The sequence below is a fragment of the Pelophylax lessonae genome (genome assembly GCF_965119305.1).
Source record: "Pelophylax lessonae genome assembly, chromosome: 2".
In the NCBI taxonomy this organism is placed as follows: domain Eukaryota; kingdom Metazoa; phylum Chordata; class Amphibia; order Anura; family Ranidae; genus Pelophylax; species Pelophylax lessonae.
In genome coordinates, this window is record NC_138769.1 from 640,243,510 (window position 1) to 640,265,626 (window position 22,117).

Here is a 22,117-nt window from a genome sequence, read left to right on the forward strand (position 1 = left end):
GGAGGTTGGGGTTTATTCACACATTAAATCCAGGCATTTTTATTATGATTTCCCTTTTTAGTCATTTATTATGATTTCCCTTTTAGTGTAGTAGAAAAGCGTCTGCTTCTCCTAATAATAAAATCTGGAGGTCATGTGGTACAGTGATATCTAGAAGATAAACGGGTTGGTTTACTTACAGCAAGTAGGCTGCCCAACCATGTGCAAACAAAAATGTGTTTATCTGCAAACATTCTCTTTAAAACCATGAGCGTCGTCTTTTTAGAAATATGATGATTTAGCTGTTTGTTTATAGTAGTGAGTAGGATGCCAGAGAGGATAGAACAGCAATATTTCTAAATATGAGATGTCAGCAGCAGACAATGAAGATAATGAAATCTAATTTCATTGGTTCCTGAGAAATCTGGAGGCAACCCACAGAGGATTCAGAAGCATTGTATTTTGTCTGGGAACCCAAAAAATGTGCAAGAGTAATGTAAATCAGCGCAACTAAAAAATATATATATATAAATATGAAGCCAGCAGCTATACCAAAACTTTCTCACTTAAAAAGTAATCAAATGTGTATAATGAAGGGGTACAGCGCTAAAGTGAATAGGTGCAAATAAAGTGCTAAAAATAATCAAAAAGTGACAAAGTGCTAAAAATAATCAAAAAGTGACAATGTGCTTATTGCAATACCCGTGATAATAAATAATATAGCCAAACTTCAACAATACTCAATAAAAGGTATCAAAACATATATAGATATAAATCACAATATCACTAAGTGCACAAATAGCAAAGGTGCAATATATGGATATAGTGCATAGAAGTGCAAAAAAGTCCATAGGTGTTCACTTGTGCAAATTCAGCATATAAAGTGCTTGATAGATGTCTCCATAAAAAATATGCCCGTGACACCACCACCAAAAGCCGCAAGATGGCATCTCATCTAATGTTTAAATAAAGAAAGCAATGTTTCCTTAATAAGGTGTGGGTCCGATAACCTCAGTACCAGTCACTGGAATGCCGGTGTGGAGAGCTCAGCACATAACGAATAGCATGTAAAAGAATATCACAACAGATCTCTGTATGAATGCCTTTTATTAAGAAATTGTACAAAGTAAACTCACATTAAACTGCACACTCAAAGCTTGTGCAGACTGTAGGAACATGTCATGAATAGGAGAGGAGCCGTGCTGTCGGGTCGCCGCTCGTCCGTATAGTCTCCGCCCCCTATACGCATGGCGTCATACGCTTGCACGTCACGACTTCATCAGTAGGGGTCTGGGAACCCACTTAAAGGTATCAGTAGGCTTTTAAAATCCTTTTTGGTGCAATGTTTGTATTCAAAAAGCTTATGTTGCTCGTGAAATTCAAACAAATGAAGTTTGAGACACCAACAAAAACATCAGTTGGGTGGATTAAAGGAGATGTACAGCCAAAGCTTGTACAGCCAACATCTGGCTCAGCCTCTCAACAAGCCACTGAAAGCCTGAGCCAGCAGCTCCCTCCCCCTCCACAGCCCAGCACTCCAGTGAGCGAGGAGAAGGCAGAGTGGAGAGCTGCTGACTGCAGCTGGGGCAGCTGTGAGAACTGAGTGATCGGTGGCGTTTGATCGCTTGGTTCTCAGTACAGAGGTGCAGAGGGACAGATGCCGCATCGAACCGATGCTGCATCCACCTAAGTATAAATCTGCAATAACCCCAAATGCCATACTTCCCTTTTAAAAGAGAAGCATAGAGTTTCCTTTTTTCCCCCATTTGTACTTACCTAGGTGGATGCAACATTGACTGTCAGTCACCAGCTCTCTGCTCTGCCCTCCCCTTGGTCAATGAAGCGCTGAGCTGTGGAGGGGCGTGGAGCGGCCGGCTTACACTCTTAGAGGCTTGCTGAGAGGCTGCCCTGGGTGTCGGTCCAGGCACCTGGCGGATCCTGACTCTGTGGTCGTGATGACACGGTGCCTGAGCCGACATCTGTGACATTAGCAGAGAGCGGACTTCAGCTATCAAATATTAAACCAACTCCACATTTTTCCCATTGTAAGTACTGATTTGTGTCAAATAGGCTTTAGTTTCAGAACCTATGTGCTGCTTCAATCTATCAAATATACAAAGTCTTCTGATGTACCTGGACTTTAGGTTGCCATTGACCTGTACATAATACAGTCGTCATATGCTGGGGTACAAATCATGCTCATTGTATAAATATAACAGAAGTAATTATTTGGATTGTGCATGTAATGAATACATTGGAGTGTACAGAATCAAATGTACATCGAATAAAGATGAACTCCCGAAATGATCTGTATTGCATGCTTACAGTGGTCAAGTTTGGCACAATGTAAGTATGCATATCTCACAAACAAATATATCAGCCAAGCGCTCACTCCGAAGGGGAAGACTGGCGTTCTGCTCTCCTCAGGCAGGGAACTCCAAACGGATGCATAAAAGAAAGGAAAAGGAGGCGCAAACACCTAGTGCATTACCCGTGGTACTGTTAAAATAATTTAATAAAATGCTGAATGCATACTCACAAACATAAAGAATTAAAATCGTATTGCAAATTCCCGTCACCCATGTGTTGGACCATGTCCTGGAAATTGCGACCGCTAACACGTTTCGGGAGTCAAGCCTCCTCTGAGGAAGGGGGCTTGACTCCCGAAACGCGTTAGCGGTCGAAATTTTATTAAATTATTTTAACAGTACCACGGGTAATGCACTAGGTGTTTGCGCCTCCTTTTCCTTTCTTTTATGCATATCTCACGCCTGAGGGGGCACTGAGGAAGTAGATCATCGCTATAGCATTCGGCACCACTATACTGACAGCTGCAATTTTCCAGGTCCTATACCAAACGGCTTCTTCACTGCACACTTAGCACAGAGGGTACTCGACATTGCCACCATTCACAGAATGTGTATTTTTTTTTTCAGTGAAGACAAGGTTGAGAGGAGAGATAAAGAGAAGGGGCAGTGACTTCATGATCTACATTTACATACATACATGCATACATACATACATACATACATGTAAATACATCCTATTAAAGAAAACCTTGTGTTTATTAAAAAAAAATACAAAGTGCTCAGCACAGGACCAGGGAGATCATGGGCATCGCTGTGGTAGTGCCAACTAGTACAGTGAATGTCAGATTCACTAGCAGCCAGGTATGAGTTATGCATACATACACTAGTCCAAGCTGGAGCAAAATAAGTATGCAATAAAGATCATACCTGGAGTTTAGCTTTAAGGCAGCAGGATAAATGTATATTAAATATATATTCTAATATAAATGTTTTCTTCTGATTGCAGCAATTGGAACTGTGTCAACGATTGTACAAGCTTCACTTCCAGCTGCTGTTGCTTTTTCAGTCTTATTGTAAACTAATTGGGCAAATCCATGAGGTCAGCACAATGCCAGAGGTAAGTAAGCCTGACCAATGTATTATTTTTATATATACATTCCTCAATGAAAGGTTTCCCTTCCCCTCCTTGTTTTGGTGACTGTGGTTACCAAGACAGAAAGTGATGAGAAATCTGAAATGGTCACCAATACATTTAGAGAGGTAAATCTACCTAGTGGGGACAGACAGCAATAAAAACCTGACAGGGGTTCTACCCTTTTTCTACTCTGTCTAAAACAAAAAAAAGTTTGCGTTCTACATACACATTACTTGAAAAAGGTTGTTAAAATATATATCTTGAACAAGAAAGCGAGAGAAGGCCAACATTGTATATAGGTGGTGTTATATATACAAGCATATTGTAAGTGTACTTTAAATATACTGTAGACTTAGAGTTTGAAGCTGATGGCTCATTGCCATGGGTTGTAGTGTTGTATAAATTTCCCACAATAACATCAGAGGGTTACGGTAACATACTATATAAACTGTTAAAGCTGGTCATAGATATAATTTAAGGGTTACTTTCTCATTTAAAATGATCAGCAATTATGTAGTGATAGGCTGTAAATAGAATGGATTGTTGTAGTCTAAAAGGGATTGTATAGCTCTGCCTTAATGCACATATAGAGCATCACATAGGTAGTATCTAACTTAAAAAAAAAAAAGTCTGTGTCTATCATCTCTCCACTACATCTTTCTGGCTGACAATACAGCTCATGTATCATTGGAACAGAGGAAGTTCCTATTGCTTAATGGGATCTGTGCATTTTTTACTACTGCAGTAGATCCTCTAACGCAGTTGTCCTCAACCCTGGTCCTCAGGGCCCACTAACAGGCCAGGTTTGCAAGATAACTGAAATGCATCCCAGGTGATATAATTTGCTGCTCAGTGATTGCAGTACTCTAGTCTGCATCTCCCCAAGGTAATACTTAAAATTTGGCCTGTTAGTGGGCCCTGAGGACCGAAGTTGAGGATCACTACTCTAACACACTTCATAGGAAGAATTGTCTATCTAAAATTCCAGGGCCTGCACATGTGCCCTTTATAGAACACCAAAGAGACACTACAAACAGTAATTTGTATTAGAAATATGCTATTTTTTCTAAATGTGTCATACAGATATTCTATGTGGTTGGTTTACATAGAAATAGCACATAGTAGTTTTGCTCATGATAGTCTGTCAAGTCTTTTGGTAAAAAATTTAGCTAGCATCCATGGAACCACCAACCTTTATCTCATTGTATTGAGAGAAGTAATCCTCTGTGGTAGTTGTGGAAAATGATTTTTCTATAAGCCCTTCTCATTGTTTCCCTTGCAGTTGTTAAACATGTCAAGAGAACTAAATGAGCTTAAGAAGAACCTGAAAGAGGCCAGTGTATACATTGCAGCAGAGTCTCTCAATACGGATGCCACCTCTTATGAGCCCACCTTCAGTTCCACGGAGTTTGCCATACAGTCAATGTTGGAATGTTTGAAGAATAATGAGCTTGGGAAAGCAATACGGCAAATCCGCCAATGCAGGTGAGTCTAGACATAAAGGGCCAACAGAAAGGTTCACCAGAAACATTAAAGAAAGACACTGGTCTAGGTTCTAATAGTGCTCTTTATGTCTATAAATATACCTTTAACAACTTTAACGATACAATACATAACAATTTTAGCTAATGTGCACATTTTCTGATCATTTAAATCCACTTTCCCTGGACTCCAAACAATGAACCAAGGTTCTGTGAAAAATTCTATTGTTGATTGTAAGATTTGTCCTATTGGTGTAAATAGACAGGCCTTCCTAAGGCTACATTCACACCTGAGCGTAGCGTTTTCGCGCGTTTTTACCGCGATTTTACAGCGATTTTTACTGTGATTTTTACCGCGATTTTTACCGCGATTTACAGGCGTTTTTTGTGCAGGCGTTTTTTGATTGAATAGATACCAATGGAAAACGCCTGTAATCTGCCCAAAAAGAAGCTCATGTACTTTTTTGAGCGTTGAGCGTTTTGTATACAGCGTCAAAACGCTCAGATGTGAACAGGTGCTATTGAAATGAATAGGATTTGTCTTGTTGGGCGTTTTGAGAGCTGATCCTAGAGCAGAAAAACTCCCCAAAAACGCCCCAAAACGCCTAGATGTGAACGGAGCCTAATGCCAGGTACACAGGGGCCAAAAAACGTCAAACTGTCAGTTCGTCAGGAATCGGTTGACTTTCAGCCCGTGTGAACAGCTCTCTGTCTGACAGAAGCCTGTCTCAGGACCAGCTTCTGTCGAACAGGCTTGCTGGAAAACCAGCATTCGATTGGCATCAGCGCTGATCAGTGTGCCCTGGTGGGGAGGGTCTCCCTATCAGAACACAATAGGACAGCAGGGGAGATTGCTGTACTAACATCACTTGTGTTAGTATCACAAGCTGTCAGTTTTTTTTCCATTTAACCCAAACAAAGAAATTGCGTGTGTGTACCAGGCTTTACTAGGGATCAAAACTGGAAAACTGAATCTAGTTGGTCTGGTAACACCTACCATTACAGCACTTGCCAAGTGACATAAGAAGCGAATGTCTCTTTAAAATGTAGAGAGGAAAACCTGTTTCTCAGGAAAAAGTTCTAAAAAGGGAATGGGGATGATGAAAAAACTTTGAGGAATATGTAAAAGGTACTTACCCAATTAGATTCGAGCTATCCTTTATATGGATGGAAAATTAGAAACATACTGTATTTTCTGGCGTATAAGACTACTTTTGAACCTCAAAAAAATCCCCCAAAAATGGGGGGTCGTCTTATACGCCGAGTATAATATCTCCAAGGTAACCTAAGTATAAGTATTACCGGTAGATGAAAATTAGGGGGGTCGTCTAATACGCCCAGTCGTCTTATACGCCGGAAAATACGGTAACTATTCATAGCAGATAAAGTCTTGCGTTTAGCAAGTCATTTTGCTTATTAAAACATTTTCCGCTTATGGAATGATGGTTTCAGAACAATTGTGCCCATACTACCAACCTGATATAAAAATTATTATAAAGTGTATAAAATATATTGTTTGGCAAGTAAAACTTCACAATGGGGTTGATTTACTAAAACTGGAGAGTGCAAAATCTGGTGCAAATGTGCATAGAAACCAATCATCGTCTAGGTTTTTTTTATCAAATCTTAATTGAACAAGCTGAAGTTAGAAGCTGATTGGGTACCATGCACAACTGTACTAGATTTTGCACTCCCTACTTTTAGTAAATCAACCCCATTCCATTGCCTTGTGATTGCCTCTTCTGTCCCCTCAGCTAGCAGCCTGGAGAGAGATACTTTAGCCACTTTCAGACCACCCACTGAATATACAGTGAGGGAAAAAAGTATTTGATCTCCTGTTGATTTCGTACTTTTGCCCACTAACAAATGATCAGTCTATAATTTTAATTGTAGATTTATTTTAACAGTGAGAGACAGAAAAACACATTTCAAAAAAGATATAAATTGATTTGCATCTTAATGAGTGAAATAAGTATTTGTTCCCCTATCAATCAGCAAGATTTCTGGCTCCCAGGTGTCTTCTATACAGGTAAGGAGCTGAGATTAGGAGCACTCTCTTAAAGGGAGTGCCCCTAATCCCAGCTTGTTACCTGTATAAAAGTCACCTGTCCACAGAAGCAATCAATCAGATTCCAAACTCTCCACCATGGCCAAGACCAAAAAGCTGTCCAAGGATGTCAGGGACAAGATTGTAGGCCTACACAAGGCTGGAATGGGCTATACAAGACCATCACCAAGCAGCTTGGTGAGAGGGTGACAACAGTTGGTGCGATTTTTCGCAAATGGAAGAAACACAAAATAACTGTCAATCTCTCTCGGTCTGGGGTTCCATGCAAGATCTCACCTCATGGAGTTTCAATGATCATAAGAATGGTGAGCAATCAGCCCAGAACTACACAATCTCATCAATGATCTCAAGGCACCTGGGACCATAGTCACCAAGAAAACAATTAGTGACACACTATGCCGGGAAGGTCTGAAGTCCTGCAGTGCCCCCAAGGTCCACCTGCTCAAGAAAGCACATGTACAGGCCCATATGAAGTTTGCTAATGAACATCGGAACGATTCAGAGGCAAACTGGGTGAAAGTGTTGTGCTCCGATAAGACCAAAATCAAGCTCTTTGGCATCAACTCAACGTGCGGTGTTTGGAGGAGGAGGAATGCTGCCTTTGACCCCAAGAACACCATCCCCACCGTCAAACACGGAGGTGGAAACATTATGCTTTGGGATTTTTTCTGCTAAGGGGACAGGGAAACTTCACCGCATCAAAGGGACAATGGACGGGGCCATGTACCATCAAGTCTTGCGTGAGAACCACCTCCTCTCAGCCAAGGCATTGAAAATAGGTCATAGATGGGTATTCCAGCATGACAATGACCCAAAACACACGGCCAGGGCAATAAAGGAGTGACTCAAGAAGAAGCACATTAAGGTCCTGGAGTGACCTAGCCAGTCTCCAGACCTTAATCCCATAGAAAATATGTGGAGGGAGCTGTAGGTTCGAGTTAACAAGCGTCAGCCTCGAAACCTTAATGACTTGGAGAGGATCTGCAAAGAGGAGCAGGACAAAATCCCTCCTGAGATGTGTGCAAACCTGGTGGCCAACTACAAGAAACGTCTGACCTCCGTGATTGCCAACAAGGGTTTTGCCACCTAGTCATGTTTTGCGAAGGGCTCAAATACTTATTTCACTCATTAAAATGCAAACAAAAAAAAAATTAATTTATATATTTTTTTAAACTCTTTTTTTTTCTGGACATTTTTGTTATTTTGTCTCTCACGGTTAAAATAAACCTACCATTAAAATTTTAGACTGATCATTTTTGTCAGTGGGCAAATTTTCAAAATCCGCAGGGGATCAAATACTGTTTTCCCTCACTGTGTATACGTCATGACTTTGATGTTAAATACCTAAAAATAATTTAAAAAAGTGAGCGTCTTTGGGTCCGATAAAAGTGATCCCAGCGGCGGATTTGCAACAGGATCACTTTTATAGGCAGCAGAAGAGGTGCTCCCCCTCCCGCTGCTTCCTGGTCGTTTCCCCACTTACCGGAGAGATCCAATCACCTGGAGCGATGGGCAGGAAGTCGAATGAGGGCAAGATGGCCCCCACTCGACTCTTTGCCCTTGGAGGGCTGGAGCGATGTCTGAGGTCACTTCCACCTAACAGCATAAAGGGTCAATTTTTTTATTCTTTTATTTATTTTATTTTTTTGGTAAATGTAAAATTACATTTTTGTTTTTTTTGTTTTTAAGTGTAAATGTGAGAGGCCCTGCCGTGCTTATTTCTATCACAAAGGATGTTTACATTCCTTGTAATAGGAATAAAAGTGATAAAAAAAAGTAAAGAGAGTATAAAAATAAGAAAAAAAAAATTAAAGCATCCCGTCCCTCCGAGTTTGCGCACAGAAGTGAACGCATGCTTAAGTTGCACCTACATATGTAAGTGGTGTTCTAACCACACATGTGAGGTATTCGCCATGATCAGAGAGCGAGAGTAATAATTCTAGTGCAAGACTTCCTCTGTAACTCTAAACTGGTAACCTGTAAAACATTTTAAAGGGTCGCCTATGGAGATTTTTGAGTATCGTACTTTGTTGCCATTCCATTAGCGTTCGCAATTTTAAAGAATGACATGTAAATCTATTTATTTGGCATAACATCATCTTTTACATTATACGACAAAATTGGGCTAACTTTACTGTTTTCTTTTTTCATTAAGAAAAGTGTATTTCTCTATCGTTCATTGACAGACGCAGCTCCTTATCTTCAGGACTCATAGGGTTATGCTCCTCCTTATAGGAATAGGCACTAGGCAGGAAAAAAATGAAACCACGCCTATGGGCGATGTCCCTGCAGGCATAACCTCTCAGACTCTATGATCAAACAGTTTGTTCTGCCTAGTGTTAGGAATAGGACCTAGCTCCCTGCTTAGACTTCGGTCTTAGGTGTAACAGAAAAAGTTTGTGATTTTTTATTTTTTAACTAGTTTGTTCCTGAGGACCAAGATTCAGAGGAACTACAAGCAACAGCTGGCTGTGATTTCGCACTGGATAATGTAGATCCTTAAGGTTTCCAAGCCTGGCCAGCGAGCTTGAGCAGATTATTGTCCAGAACTAGGCCTCACCACAACAGTGCCCCGATGAATGGGGACAAGCCTGTGAGTAGACAATCTCACTGGGACACATCGACCTGGAACGCCTTGAGTCGCAGCTTCCCTTTGGCTGACAGCCCCCCTCATCCCGGGTGGGAGGTGATCTAATTCGTAGTGGCGCCCACCTGGTACCGTGGTATGGTGAGTAAAATTGTCCCCCCAAACACCCTTTGCGGTCGCGGTGCAGGCATGGGCCCCTCCCTGGAATGGTCAGACCTTAGGGTTTCCCTCGGTTCCATGGCACCCCAAAGGTACACTCTGGTGTACCCCTTGGCATTCCCCTACCCCTAGCAGGTTTTACCTTGGGGAGGGCAGTAATAATGAGGCCGTTATGGCGCTATTTGAGGGGGGTGGATTGTCCGACAGACTAGACAGGATCAAATTCCTGTTTAGTCCGTCGGACAGGTTCTTCCCGTCCAATCTTCAATTATCTCCAGTCTGCTTAAGGGACTTGCAAGGAGCGGTACACTACTTGCTGTCGCAAGGAGTGATTGTGCCGGTTCCCTGCTCAGGAGCGTTTTCAGGGGTTTTATTCAAACCTATTCACCGTGCCCAGAAATAAAAGGCAAGGTGCGTCCCATCCTGGATCTCAAAGCCCTGAACCGCTTTGTGCGGGTACAGAGGTTTTGGATGGAGTTCATCCTCACGGTAGTAGCGTAACCTCCATAGATATCAAGGACGCATATCTGCACACCCCTATCTACTCTGGACACCAGCGGTTTCTTTGCTTTGCGGTAGCAGAGAAGCATTATCAATTTGTGGCGTTACCCTTTGGTCTCGCCTCCGCTCCCAGAGTGTTTACCAAGGTACTAGCATCGGTAGTAGCACTGCGGCGGGGATTGCGGTACTGGGGTACCTGGACCATCTCCTGTTGAGAGTAGACTCTCATTCAGCCTTGTTGGGGGATCTGATGATCATGGTCAGAACTCTGCAGGAGTTCGATTGGAACATTAATTCTACGAGAGCGCTGAGTGCCTCTTGTACTTTTTGCCATCAGGCGTCGGTGCTACAAGTTTGCAAGGTGGCAACTTGGTCATCTGTGCATACGTTCACAAAATTCTACAAGGTAGATGTGTTGGCATCCGCGGATGCTTCTTTTTGCCGCAAGGTTTTGCAGGCTGCAGTTTAAAAGAGAACTCTGTTTAGTTTCTCATTTGAGGGTTAAATTTTTTCCGGGTGAGCTCCAGTTGTTCCTGGTTGAGCTCCATGTTACCCGGTTGGCTAAGTTTAGTCATTGGGGACTTACGTTTCGTTTCTACGTTGTTTCCCACCTCTCATGATTATACTGCTTTGGGACATCCCTATGAGTCATGAAGATAAGGAGCTGCGTCTGTCGATGAATGATAGAGAAAACTGGATTTTTGTAAGAACTTTCCGTAAAATCCTTTTCTCTGAAGTTCATCGACAGATGCAGTACCCGCCCCTCTACTTCTGAGATATGTGTTTTTTTGTCTTCTAAACACTGCTATCATCAAACAGTTTGGATGAAAACAGAGTCTGAGGGGTTATGCCTGCAGAGACAGCCCCCATAGGTGCTTTTTTTCCTGCCTAGTGCCTATAACTAGGAGGAGCAGAACCCTATGAGTCATGAAGATAAGCAGCTATGTCTGTCAATGGAACTTCAGAGAAAGGGATTTTACGGTAAGTTCTTACAAAAATAATTTTTTTGTCCCAAAAAATTGCCTTTGTAAGACTGCTGCGCAAATACAGCAATGATCTCAATTTTATTCTCTAGGGTCTCTGCTAAAAAAATATTAACTTTTGGGGATTAGAATTAATTTTTTGGAAAAAAAAATACAGATTTTAACTTGTAAACAACAATTGTCAGAAATAAGCTTGGTCCTTAAGTGGTTAACTATGAGACATTTTGAAGAGATAAAATGTACACAATGGGGGAGATTTACTAAAACTGGAGCCATCAGAATCTGGTGCAGCTGTGCAAGGTAGCCAATCAGCTTCTAACTTTAGTCTGTTCAATTAAGGTTTGACAATAAAACCTGGAAGCTAATTGGTTTCTATTTACAAAAGATGTTGCACGCTCCAGTTTTAGTAAATCTCCCCTAGTGAGCCATTCTGCAGAAGATTATCTAAAGAACGTTCATTGAAGCATGCTCAGAAACCAGGGAAAACACTGTGAATTCCGGGAAATAAAGTTCTGCACCACCGTGTGAAAAAAAATCAAACGCTTTGTGCATTTATGTTAGATGATTACATAAATCTTCGTGTCCATTGTGTATTATATCCAGATCCTCAGTCTTGGCACCTGTCTCTGCATGTGCAGGGTGACTGAATTTGTATTTGTCCCCCTGTAGTTTTCTACAGGCAGCCTGTACTGGGAGGGCCTGATGGGCCACATCCAAAGCTTTGCACAGTGATGTCAACATACTTTAACAAGGAAAGATCTGAGTTTGCAAAGACATAGATAGATCATATATGTATATATATATATATATATATATATATATATATAAAGCTTAAGCCATACTATCGCTTGCCAGAACAAAAAGAACTCAATGAATGGAAGATGGATTGATGGATGAAAGGTCCACCTGTTCCATTCACTGAGCCTTTTTTATTGTAGGAAGTTTAAGTACAATTTATGAATGGATTTTGGGGGTGAAAAGCCTGACAAGCACATTGCTCGACTACTAAATAAGCCACTAATGCATATTTGTATTGTAGGAAACTGTGGCCTAATGACATTTTTGGAAGCAGTGCTGATGATGAGGTTCAAACACTACTGAACATCTACTTCCGTCACCAAACCCTTGGACAGACTGGCACATACGCTCTTGTGGGATCCAACCAGAACCTGACTGATATCTGCACCAAGCTTATGGACCTAAACATGGAGATCCGGGACATGATACGACGTGCCCAGAATTACCGTGTTGTCTCAACTTACCTCCCTGACGCCAGTGTCTCTGGCACTAATCTTTGACACGAATCCTATGCCGGTCAACTCTCCCCAGCTGGAGGTACTGCCCTGCCTGATTGACATCACTCAGTATCTACTCAGTGTTCCTATGACTCAGGCACAATGCTTTCATTCCTGCTGACCTCCAGCCTTACTGTCAGGCAAAGCGAGCAGGCTAGTTGGAGCTGTAGCAATACTGTAAGGACAGCAAAAGTCAAAGCTGCACCACAGCGGCCCGGGACAAGCTCGCTGATGGCCTCTTGCTTTAGACCGCTTTTATTGTTTCAACAAAATACTTTGTCTAGAAGTGACTTCCATTGTGTACCAAAGCCTACTAATCTGAACCCTACTTCCTTTCTATATTAATCCTTAATCTTAGGATGGTAAAAGTGCAATGTTTCCTTTACAGAAAAAAAAATGATATATGTATAGTATATTTTTTGTTGCTCTTAATACATTTAAATACTTTTTAATTTCTTTTAATCAGTCCACAGGCAGAATGAGGCTGGCCGAAGAATACTGGTTATTGTGATTGGTCTATAGCTGAGAGCCTGTACGGATGAAGGCTGATTGTATAATGAGATTGTAATTATTCTGTACACTGTCATTTTGAGAAGGAATACTGTATTACACGCTGCTAGAACTGACATTTCCTACTGTCACTGCGCTACTGTGGCCACGATACTGGATCATAATCTGTATCAGGATGCCCTAATTGGTTTGAGTAATTTTTATTTAAAAAAAAAAAAAATCTGGCTAGTTTTTATTAAAAGAAAATTTGTTTTTGGACTATTTATTTATACTATGACAAAGGCGGCTGATATGACGACCATATTGAAAGTGGAAGTATAATAACGACACCTTCTTTCATCTGTCACGCATGTTTTGTTTTTTGTTTTTTATGTATATTTGGATGATGCAAAGTCTGAATGTCACAAAGAGGAGTTCTAAGTTCTTTTTATTTAGTAGAAGAAAATTCGGATTTATTATATGCATATTATATTAATATATATATATTGGTATAAATGTATGTTGTTTTTTTTCTTGTTGAGTGTGAACTGAATTGCATGTAATTCTTTCGCACATTTGAGGCATTTCCATTCTTGAATAATCTATGTAATTTATTCACCTTGTACAGAAAACTTAAAGTTTTGTGATGTAATGAAGACTATTTTTGTTGAGTACACTTACTGAGACACATGATAAAGTTATTCAGTCACTACTGACATTGGAGTATCTTTTCTTTATCAGTAAAGGTTTGTTTCAGTTGGCCAAGTTTTTAAATTAAAACATGATTTTGGACTGCTTATGTGTTATGCTGGCAATTCGGGATGGGGGATAATTGTATGAAAATTGTGGAAACAAAACTTGAATGCATGTGTGTGGTCTTCAATTATCATTATTTTATAGTGGCTCCGCAATGATATCAAAACATTCAATTTCTATAAAAAATATTATTCATCCTCTCTGAAATGTTTGTTTTAATGCCATAAGCATAGAATCACAGTGGATTCAATTTGTTTATTTTTTTTACAAAGTAACAGAAACAAGATCTCTGCAAAATAATGTAAATTAGTTGTAATGAAAAATAATGTAACCTAATTGAAATTAAGTATACCCACTCTTTATTCCTCTGTGGAGAAAGGTCTCTGGGCACTGCAAATTGTTGCACATTTCTTTGCAAAACTGCCCCAGCTATGCCAAGTCGCATAGGGATTCCAAGTGAACAGCCTTTATATAGTCTGGTCAAAAAATATTTGTTAGATTGAGATCTGGACTCAGCCATTCCAGAACATTCCCATCTTGTATAGTATTGGCTTTAGGTTTGGAGTCATGACAGTCAAGACAAGTCTTCCCTCAAGGTTCAGGTTTCTTGCAGCCTACATCAGGTTTCCTTGCAGAATTTCCCTGTATTCTGCTGAATTCATTCCATCCTTTTAAGCCCTTTAAGATTTGCTGCAGTGAGCATGTTGCTGTCACTACCAAGCTTATGCCAAACATGGGATTACATCTCAATTCCAGTCTCATCAAATCATAGGCCTTTCTCCAGGTGACTTCAGAGTTTTCCACGTACCACATGAGTTGTCTCAGAATTTAATGAAATTCCTCCAGTGACGACTAAGATTTCTCCTCTCTGATGTGTCTCTGTGTTAGGAAGTAAAGGGGAATTTCCCGAACTGGCAGAACAAAAAACAAACTGGCAGGATCTTACAGTCAATGACAGACATATTGGTGCCTCACTTTTTCTTTCAGAATCCCAATTTGACTAAACGTAAGTAGGGATGCACCGATCCGGCTTTTTTGGAGCCGATACCGATATCTGGCGAGGTGAAATCGCAGATACCGATACGGAACCGATCCGGAGCTACACACAAAGCAAGCAGCTGCAAAGCCACTGCTTCATGTGTGTGGCTCCTCCATTCACAGGCGGAGTGCATCTGATATCACTCCGCCTGTGAGCTGGACCTATACAGGAAGTAGCGGCTCCCATCCCATACTAGTACTGCACCTAGTAAGGGATGGCTGAGCCGTTACTCAGCAAAATCCGGATCGGCCGGTGGGACGGCTGAACTTTACCAATCTCCGATCCAGCTATTTTGTCTGGATCGGGGCTGATTTCCGATCCGAATATCGGATCGGTGCATCCCTAAACGTAAGTAAATCAAATCCACCTTTGTTTATTTAATAGCTTAAAAGCTTGTGCTTTACTACTTAATTGTAAAAAATATATATTATAAAAAATATCGCAAATAATAAATTACAATTGTAAATAGTATTTTAAAAAAGATTGGAATAGCTAATTATTATATAGGATTTATATAGCGCCGACAGTTTACGCAGCGCTTTACAACTTGAGGGTAGACAGTACAAATACAATACACTTTAATACAGTAGGAATAAGAGGGCCCTGCTCATTAGAGCTTACAATCTAAGAGATAATATATATCTAACCTAATACAGGTGCATCTAAAAAATTAGAATATCATCGAAAAGTTAATTTATTTCAGGTAATTAAATTCAAAAAGTGAAACAAATATATTAGATACATTCATTACGCACAGGGTGATATATTTAAAGCATTTTGTTTCTTTTAATTTTGATGATTATGGCTTACAGCTAGTGAAAATCCAAAATTCAGTATGTCAGAAAAATAGAATATCTCATAAGACCAATAAAAAAAAAAAAAAAAAAATTATACAGAAACATTGGTTTACTGAAAAGTATATCCATGCACAGTACAGTATGCACTCAATACTTGGTCTGGGGCTTCTTTTGCATGAATTACGGCATCAATGCGGCGTGGCATGGAGGATCAGCCTGTGGCACTGCTGAGGTGTTATGGAAGCCCCGGTTGCTTTTATAGCGGCCTTCAGCTTGTCTGCATCTGTTGTCTCTCATCTTCCTCTTGACAATACCCCACAGAGATTCTGTATGGGGTTTAGGTCAGGCGAGTTTGCTGGCCAATCAAGCACAGTGATACCATCATCATTAAACCAGGTATTGGTACTTTTGGCAGTGTGGGCAGGTGCCAAATCCTGCTGGAAAATGAAATTATCTCCATAAAGCTGGTCATCAGAGGGAATCATGAAGTGCTCTAGAATTTCCTGGTAGAGGGCTGCACTGACTTTGGACATGATAAAACACAGTGGACCAACACCAGCAGATGACATGGCTCCCCAAATCATCACTGACCTCATGCAACTTGGATTCTGTGCCTCTCCACTCTTCCTCCAGACTCTGGAACCTTGATTTCCAAATGAACTGCAAAATTAACTTTCATCCGAAAAGAGTACTTTGGACCACTGAGCAACAGTCCAGTCCTTTTTCTCCTTAGCCCAAGTAAGATGCTTCTGACATTGTCTCTGGTTCAGAAGCGGCTTACCACAAGGAATGCAACAGTTATAGCCCATGTCCTTGATACGTCTGTGTGTGGTGGCTCTTGGAGCACTGACACCAGTCATAATGAACTCCTTGTGACTCTCCCCCAAATTCTAAAATGGCCTTTGCTTCACAATCCTCTCATGGCTGCGGTTATCCCTGCTGCCTGTGCACCCTCTTCCTGCCACTCAACTTTCCATTAATATGCATGGATACAGCATAAAATTATAAGAACTCCAACGAGCAACCTTTTTATGGTAGATTTTTTAAAATTGCCGCAGACACTTCACTTCTCATAAACAAGTGCAATTGAACTATTAAATGCAAAATAGTGTTGCGCAAAAAACTATTAAAAAATAATATATTGGTGATAAAATATGTGAATAAAATATTAAACTGGGTCCTATTTAAAATTGGATAAATCTCTGTGCTCAAATAAATAAAATAAATACCTATAATTCCTCAAATGTGTTCAATAAATATTTCATAAAACCAAAGTCCTTATTCAATCGTGGTAGTGAATAAATAGTGATTCATAAAACAATATAAGGATAATAAATGTACAATGTCACCAGTAAAAATATTTGTGCAAATAGTAAGCAATATACCATTAATAGTACAATATCACCAATAAAAATATGTGCAAATAGCAAACAATATCATAAACCAATATGTATACATAAATTAATAGTGTCCAATAAATTCTGTGATATAAAGTGCCAATACACAGTCCACTATATGTGCTCAAGCCACCAAATGTGTGGCTGTGCTCCCGAAAACCAAGTGAGTGACCAGGGTGTCACAGCTGTTTCCTAATTGTGCACCCCCTTGTGATTGGGCGCTCACCTTGTGTATAAAGTAAATGCACTCAAATGCTGAATGCCTGACGACTTCAGATGATCTATTCCCATAGATTAGCCAATCTCCTCTTTAGCAATCTCGTATGATTGGGTATAAATGCTAGATATCCGGCAGATCCCAGTGATCTTATCCCCTTAGATAAACCATTTATCCTCACAGTAATCCGTATACATGGAATAGAAAAAGCTCACAATAGTGCTTATATCATTTAAAAAACTTTCTTTATTCCATTAAAAAAGCGGTGATACACTCACATTTACCGGTGCATATCCATGCACCTTTAGATAGCCTCTTAGATAATAATCCTCTTTGCAATGCCGTTGTGGTATAGTGGGAGATGCGGCAGCTGAGCCCTTATCCCCTGCAGTGGATATCGCTAACAGCCCGACAGTCTCACAATCAAGTTCCGTGATGCTGAAACACTTTCTTTTTTTTAACAGTATTCGCTTAAGAATTAATAGTGTTACTGCACATAAAAAGTGTGCATTTTATTCTGTAGTCTGCAGTTTGTCCTGTTTCAAACCACACTAAAATTATGATTTTGGTAAAAAGCATTGCAAAGTTATTCATAAATGAAGTAAAGCAGGTTTATTCAATTATGCACTTTTTTCAGTGTGATATGTGTAAATATATGTAAAAGATGTAAAAAAAATAATGATCAAAACAAAAACCAAAAAAAAAAGTGTAACTATCAATAGTTAATAAAATAGAAAAAGGAAAAACCAGGAAAACTATAATTGAATGAAGGAGAATGAGGAGTTAATTAGAGCTGCCAGACTGCGTTTTTTTTTTTTTGGCTTTTTTTTTACCGTTTCTACTGCTGGGACCTTCTCTGTGTACCCGATAATGCAGCTGTGAATTCATCAGAGCTGAATTGCTGTGTACTGTGACTGAGGGGATCCCGGCAAAAGGACTGGACGTCCACCCACGCCCTGTGTACATTTGGACGTGTCTAGAAAGCCCAGAGTCTGCAACTGGTTAACTTGTAATTTGCTTGAGTTGTTTTTGTTTCTTTCTCTTAACTGTGAGATTGAGCTCTTTCCATAAATGTTCTACTGGATTCAGATCATGACTCACTGCAGGAGACTGTTTGCTTTTCAGTAATTCCTTGGTTCTCTTAGAGGTAGGTTTGGGGTCATTATCATGCTGGAAGACCCATGACCTGCAACTGAAACAGAGCTTTTTAACACTGAGCACTCCAGAATGAATGTCTTGACAATCTTGATTTTATAATGCTCTGCACAGATTCTAGGCACCTATTATAAGAGGCAGCAAATAAACCCCATAACAATATAAAGCCTGATGTTCTTTTCTGTAAAGGCATTTTTTCCCCCCCTCTGAGAGCACAGAGATGCTGTACCTTCAATCAGAAGGACCGTGGCTTATTAACATGTATTTTCTTTTTTTTTTTAAAGGATTTTATTGAAAAGATTTTCATCAATAATAGTGATAAACACAAATGTTCATGCAACATACAAAAAGGAATCTGAAAACAGGGCAGAAATGATAAAGTATAACCAAACTATGCCTTCATGTTAAGAAAGCCTTTTTAACAGCCTTGCACTTATAGTCTGACCAGTGTTCGACCATGCAAAGATGCGAAGGCCTAGGGAAAAAAAAGTAGAAATTGTGGGAAAAAAATGTTTTTTTTCTATTTTTTTTTCAGTGTTTTGTTTTTTTTTTTTTCAGGGAAAAACTGAAAAAAAGTAGTGTGGAAAATGTTCTTTTAAAAGAATAAAAAAATATATCCATGTCATTGTATTCAAACTATATAACATGAAGACTTAATGAAAGATTTATGAGACTTTATGTAAAGTCCTTAATTATTCGAAGTTCTCTCAGCTGGAATACAATTCAAGTAACACTGCACTTCTCAATGCAGTTCTCAAACTAGAAATCTAAATTTTTGCCACTGGGGGGCAATGCAGTGGAAAGGCACCAGTTCAATTTATGAAGTGACAGCACTGTGTACAGAAGTCTAATTCATGCATAAACCTAAACAATGTGTCACATCTGTGTGTGAACAAGCTTTTAAATCTAATATAAATTAATATAGTGTGAAAATTCATAAATAAGCTTCTACAAATCGATCACATCAATAAAGTGCTATAGTGCTGTTCAGCAAAATTCACGTATGACATCCAATGCTATAAACCATATAAAGTGCTAATGTAGTGAAAAAAAATTCCCCCAAAAAAAAATCTAAAACGGAAAATGATGTATCACTGAGTGAACAAAGCAATTGAAACAGTCTTAAAAAAAATCTCTTTATCAAAGATAATGTGTGTAGTCTATATAAGCAACACTATTTCTTTAATCAAGCAGATTTTCTTCTTGCATTGCTTCCACCACACATTTGTGAGAAAATCCACCACCACTTATGCCCAAAAATTACCCCCCAAAATAGCAGTGGAAGCAGTGTATTACATTTATGTAGTAGTCCTCTGCAGAGACCATAGACATACGATCACTCGCTGATATTGTAGATATGTTAGATGCTTAGGAGCCCAATATTTAAAGGTAAGAGAGAAAACTTTGCATAGTGTGAAATCTTTTAACCACTTGCCGACCGCCGCACGACTATATACTGCGGCGGTCAGCCCCTCCTGGGCAAAGTGACGTACCGTTACGTCACTCGCCCACGAGCCTGTAGGGGGAGCGCTCCCGCCCCCGCTCACTCACTAACATCCCCCCGCGTGTGACCGGCGGCTCCGATGTCCGCCGGCCACTAGCGATCTCGCTCAGGAGAGGGAGAAAGGCAGACGGCTGATGTAAACACAGCCGTCTGTCATTCTCCCTTAGATCATGACAGAGGCTATGCGATCCTGCTATGTAGGATCGTATGTCTCTGTTATGATCTAACAAGCCACGCCCCTTGACAGTTAGAAGCACGCCCCTAGGGACACATTTAACCCCTTGATCACCAATAAAGTTAACCCCTTCCCTGCCAGTGTCATTTTTACAGTAACAGTGCATATTTATAGCACTGATTGCTGTAGTAATGTCACTGGTACCCCCAAAAGTGTCAAAAATGTCAGTCAGGGGTCCGATCTGTCCGCCATCAAGGTCGCAGTCCCGCAAAAAAAAAAAATAGATCGCCGCCATTACTAAAAAAAACAATAAAAATGACCTAAATCTTTCCCGTAGTTAGTAAACGCAATAACTTTTGCACAAACCAATCAAAATACGCTTATTGTGATTTTTTTATTTTTTTTTACCAAAAATATGTAGCAGAAAACAAATTGGCCAAAAATGTTAAAAAATTTAGATTTTTACATTTTTCTTGAGAATTTCATATAAAAAATGTGAAAAATATTGTTTTTTTGTTTATACCGCAAAAAGTAAAAATTGCACAGGTGATCAAATACCACCAAAAGAAAGCTCTGTTTGTTTGGAAAAAAAAGGACATCAATTTCATTTGGGTACAGCGTCGCACGACGCGCAATTGTCCGTTACAGTCACACAGTGCCGAATCGCAAAATAGGGCCTGGTCTTTGAGCAGCCAAATCCTCGGGGGCTTAAGTGGTTAAAACAGCTAAAAATAAATTTTTAAATCCGTGCACGGATTTTAAAATAAATTTAAACTTTCACTTCGTAAGCATATATTTGAGTTGGGTTAATCTCAATAGTGCAGCAGCAGTGTAACATCTTTCTATTAAGTTCTCATTTACAGTTTAGTTTGCCTACAGTTGGGCGATTGTAGGGATACAGTAGATATCTTTTACCCTTCAAATGATTCCTATGTTCTCCTCCTTCGCAGCATAATGTTTCCTAATAGGCTGGTTAGTAAATAGTTTTTTCTTTTCCGCCTCTCAGTAAAATGGTCAGACAAACATCTAGAGTTTGGTAACCTTTCCACAGTGCCATTTCTGCTAACATAGCTACAATTTGCAAATATTGTGAAGAAAAATTATTTTCCAAATGCTACAAGGATGACGAAAGACATTGCATGGAAGAGGTGCGCTAAAGACATTAAAAAAATACTTTATTCTAATTAAATGATGTGGACGATAATGAAAGTGTGAATAGCTTTATTAATTTACTAAAGATGGAGAGTGCAAAATCTGGTGCAGCTCTGCATAGAAACCAATCCGCTTCCAGTTTTTTTTTTTATCAAAGCTGAATTGAACAAGCTAAAGTTAGAAGCTTTGTTATGGGAAGAAATAGGTGTGGCGCTGCTTGTTGAATACGTGTGCCTTAATTGTGTCTGTGTATAACCTAAATTAATTGCCAAATAATTCATACATGAATATGTGCTAAAATATATATATTCTATTGCTCTTCACTGAAGTTAGAAGCTGGCTACTATACACAACTGCACCAGATTTTGCACTCTTCACTTTTGGTAAATTAACCCCAAAATGTTTCTTCATCAGCGGCATCTTTAAGTATGGAAGTGTTGCAAACCACTGCCTCAAAAAGACACAATACCTTAATTTATAGTTAAAATTACACCTGAAAATCAGGAGAACATTGATTAAGCTCTTGCAAGAGCAATACAGTAAAACCTTAGATTGCGAGCATAATTTGTTCAAGAAACATGCTTGTAATCCAAGGCACTCTCCTATTAAAGCAAATTTCCCCATAAGAAATAATGGAAACTTGGGTGATTCGTTCCACAACCATTTATTTATATAAAAATGATATTAAAGTATAAAGTGTAATCCCGAAGCTACACTTATAGGCACAAAAAACAAAGAGCAGCGCCATCTAAGTGTAGAAGGATCACAGTTTTAATGTAAAAAAAATTGGAACGACACTCAGAATGTTAAAAACAATATCCCGCGTTACGGAGTCTGGTGCTCATCTGTGTAAAGCCGCTGGTTTATGTATACAGTATGTGGCCAGAGGTCCAGGGGTGCTGGTGGCTCCCAGCACTTCCTGAAGAACTCAGAGACTCT

At 39.7% G+C, this 22,117-nt stretch overlaps 1 protein-coding gene across 2 annotated transcripts in view; it reads left to right on the top strand.

Moving 5' to 3' along the window:
- The window catches only part of FRY (FRY microtubule binding protein), a 364,889-nt gene extending 352,168 nt beyond the window's left edge, over window positions 1-12,721 (top strand). For both annotated transcript variants that reach the window (XM_082244584.1, XM_082244585.1), the window contains 3 exons: window positions 3,295-3,405; window positions 4,706-4,908; window positions 12,242-12,721. In XM_082244584.1, the coding sequence (XP_082100710.1) occupies window positions 3,295-3,405; window positions 4,706-4,908; window positions 12,242-12,500 (573 nt within the window). In that variant the 3' untranslated portion in view covers window positions 12,501-12,721. The remainder of the gene's footprint in view (window positions 1-3,294; window positions 3,406-4,705; window positions 4,909-12,241) is intronic.
- The last annotated feature ends 9,396 nt before the right edge of the window (window positions 12,722-22,117 follow it).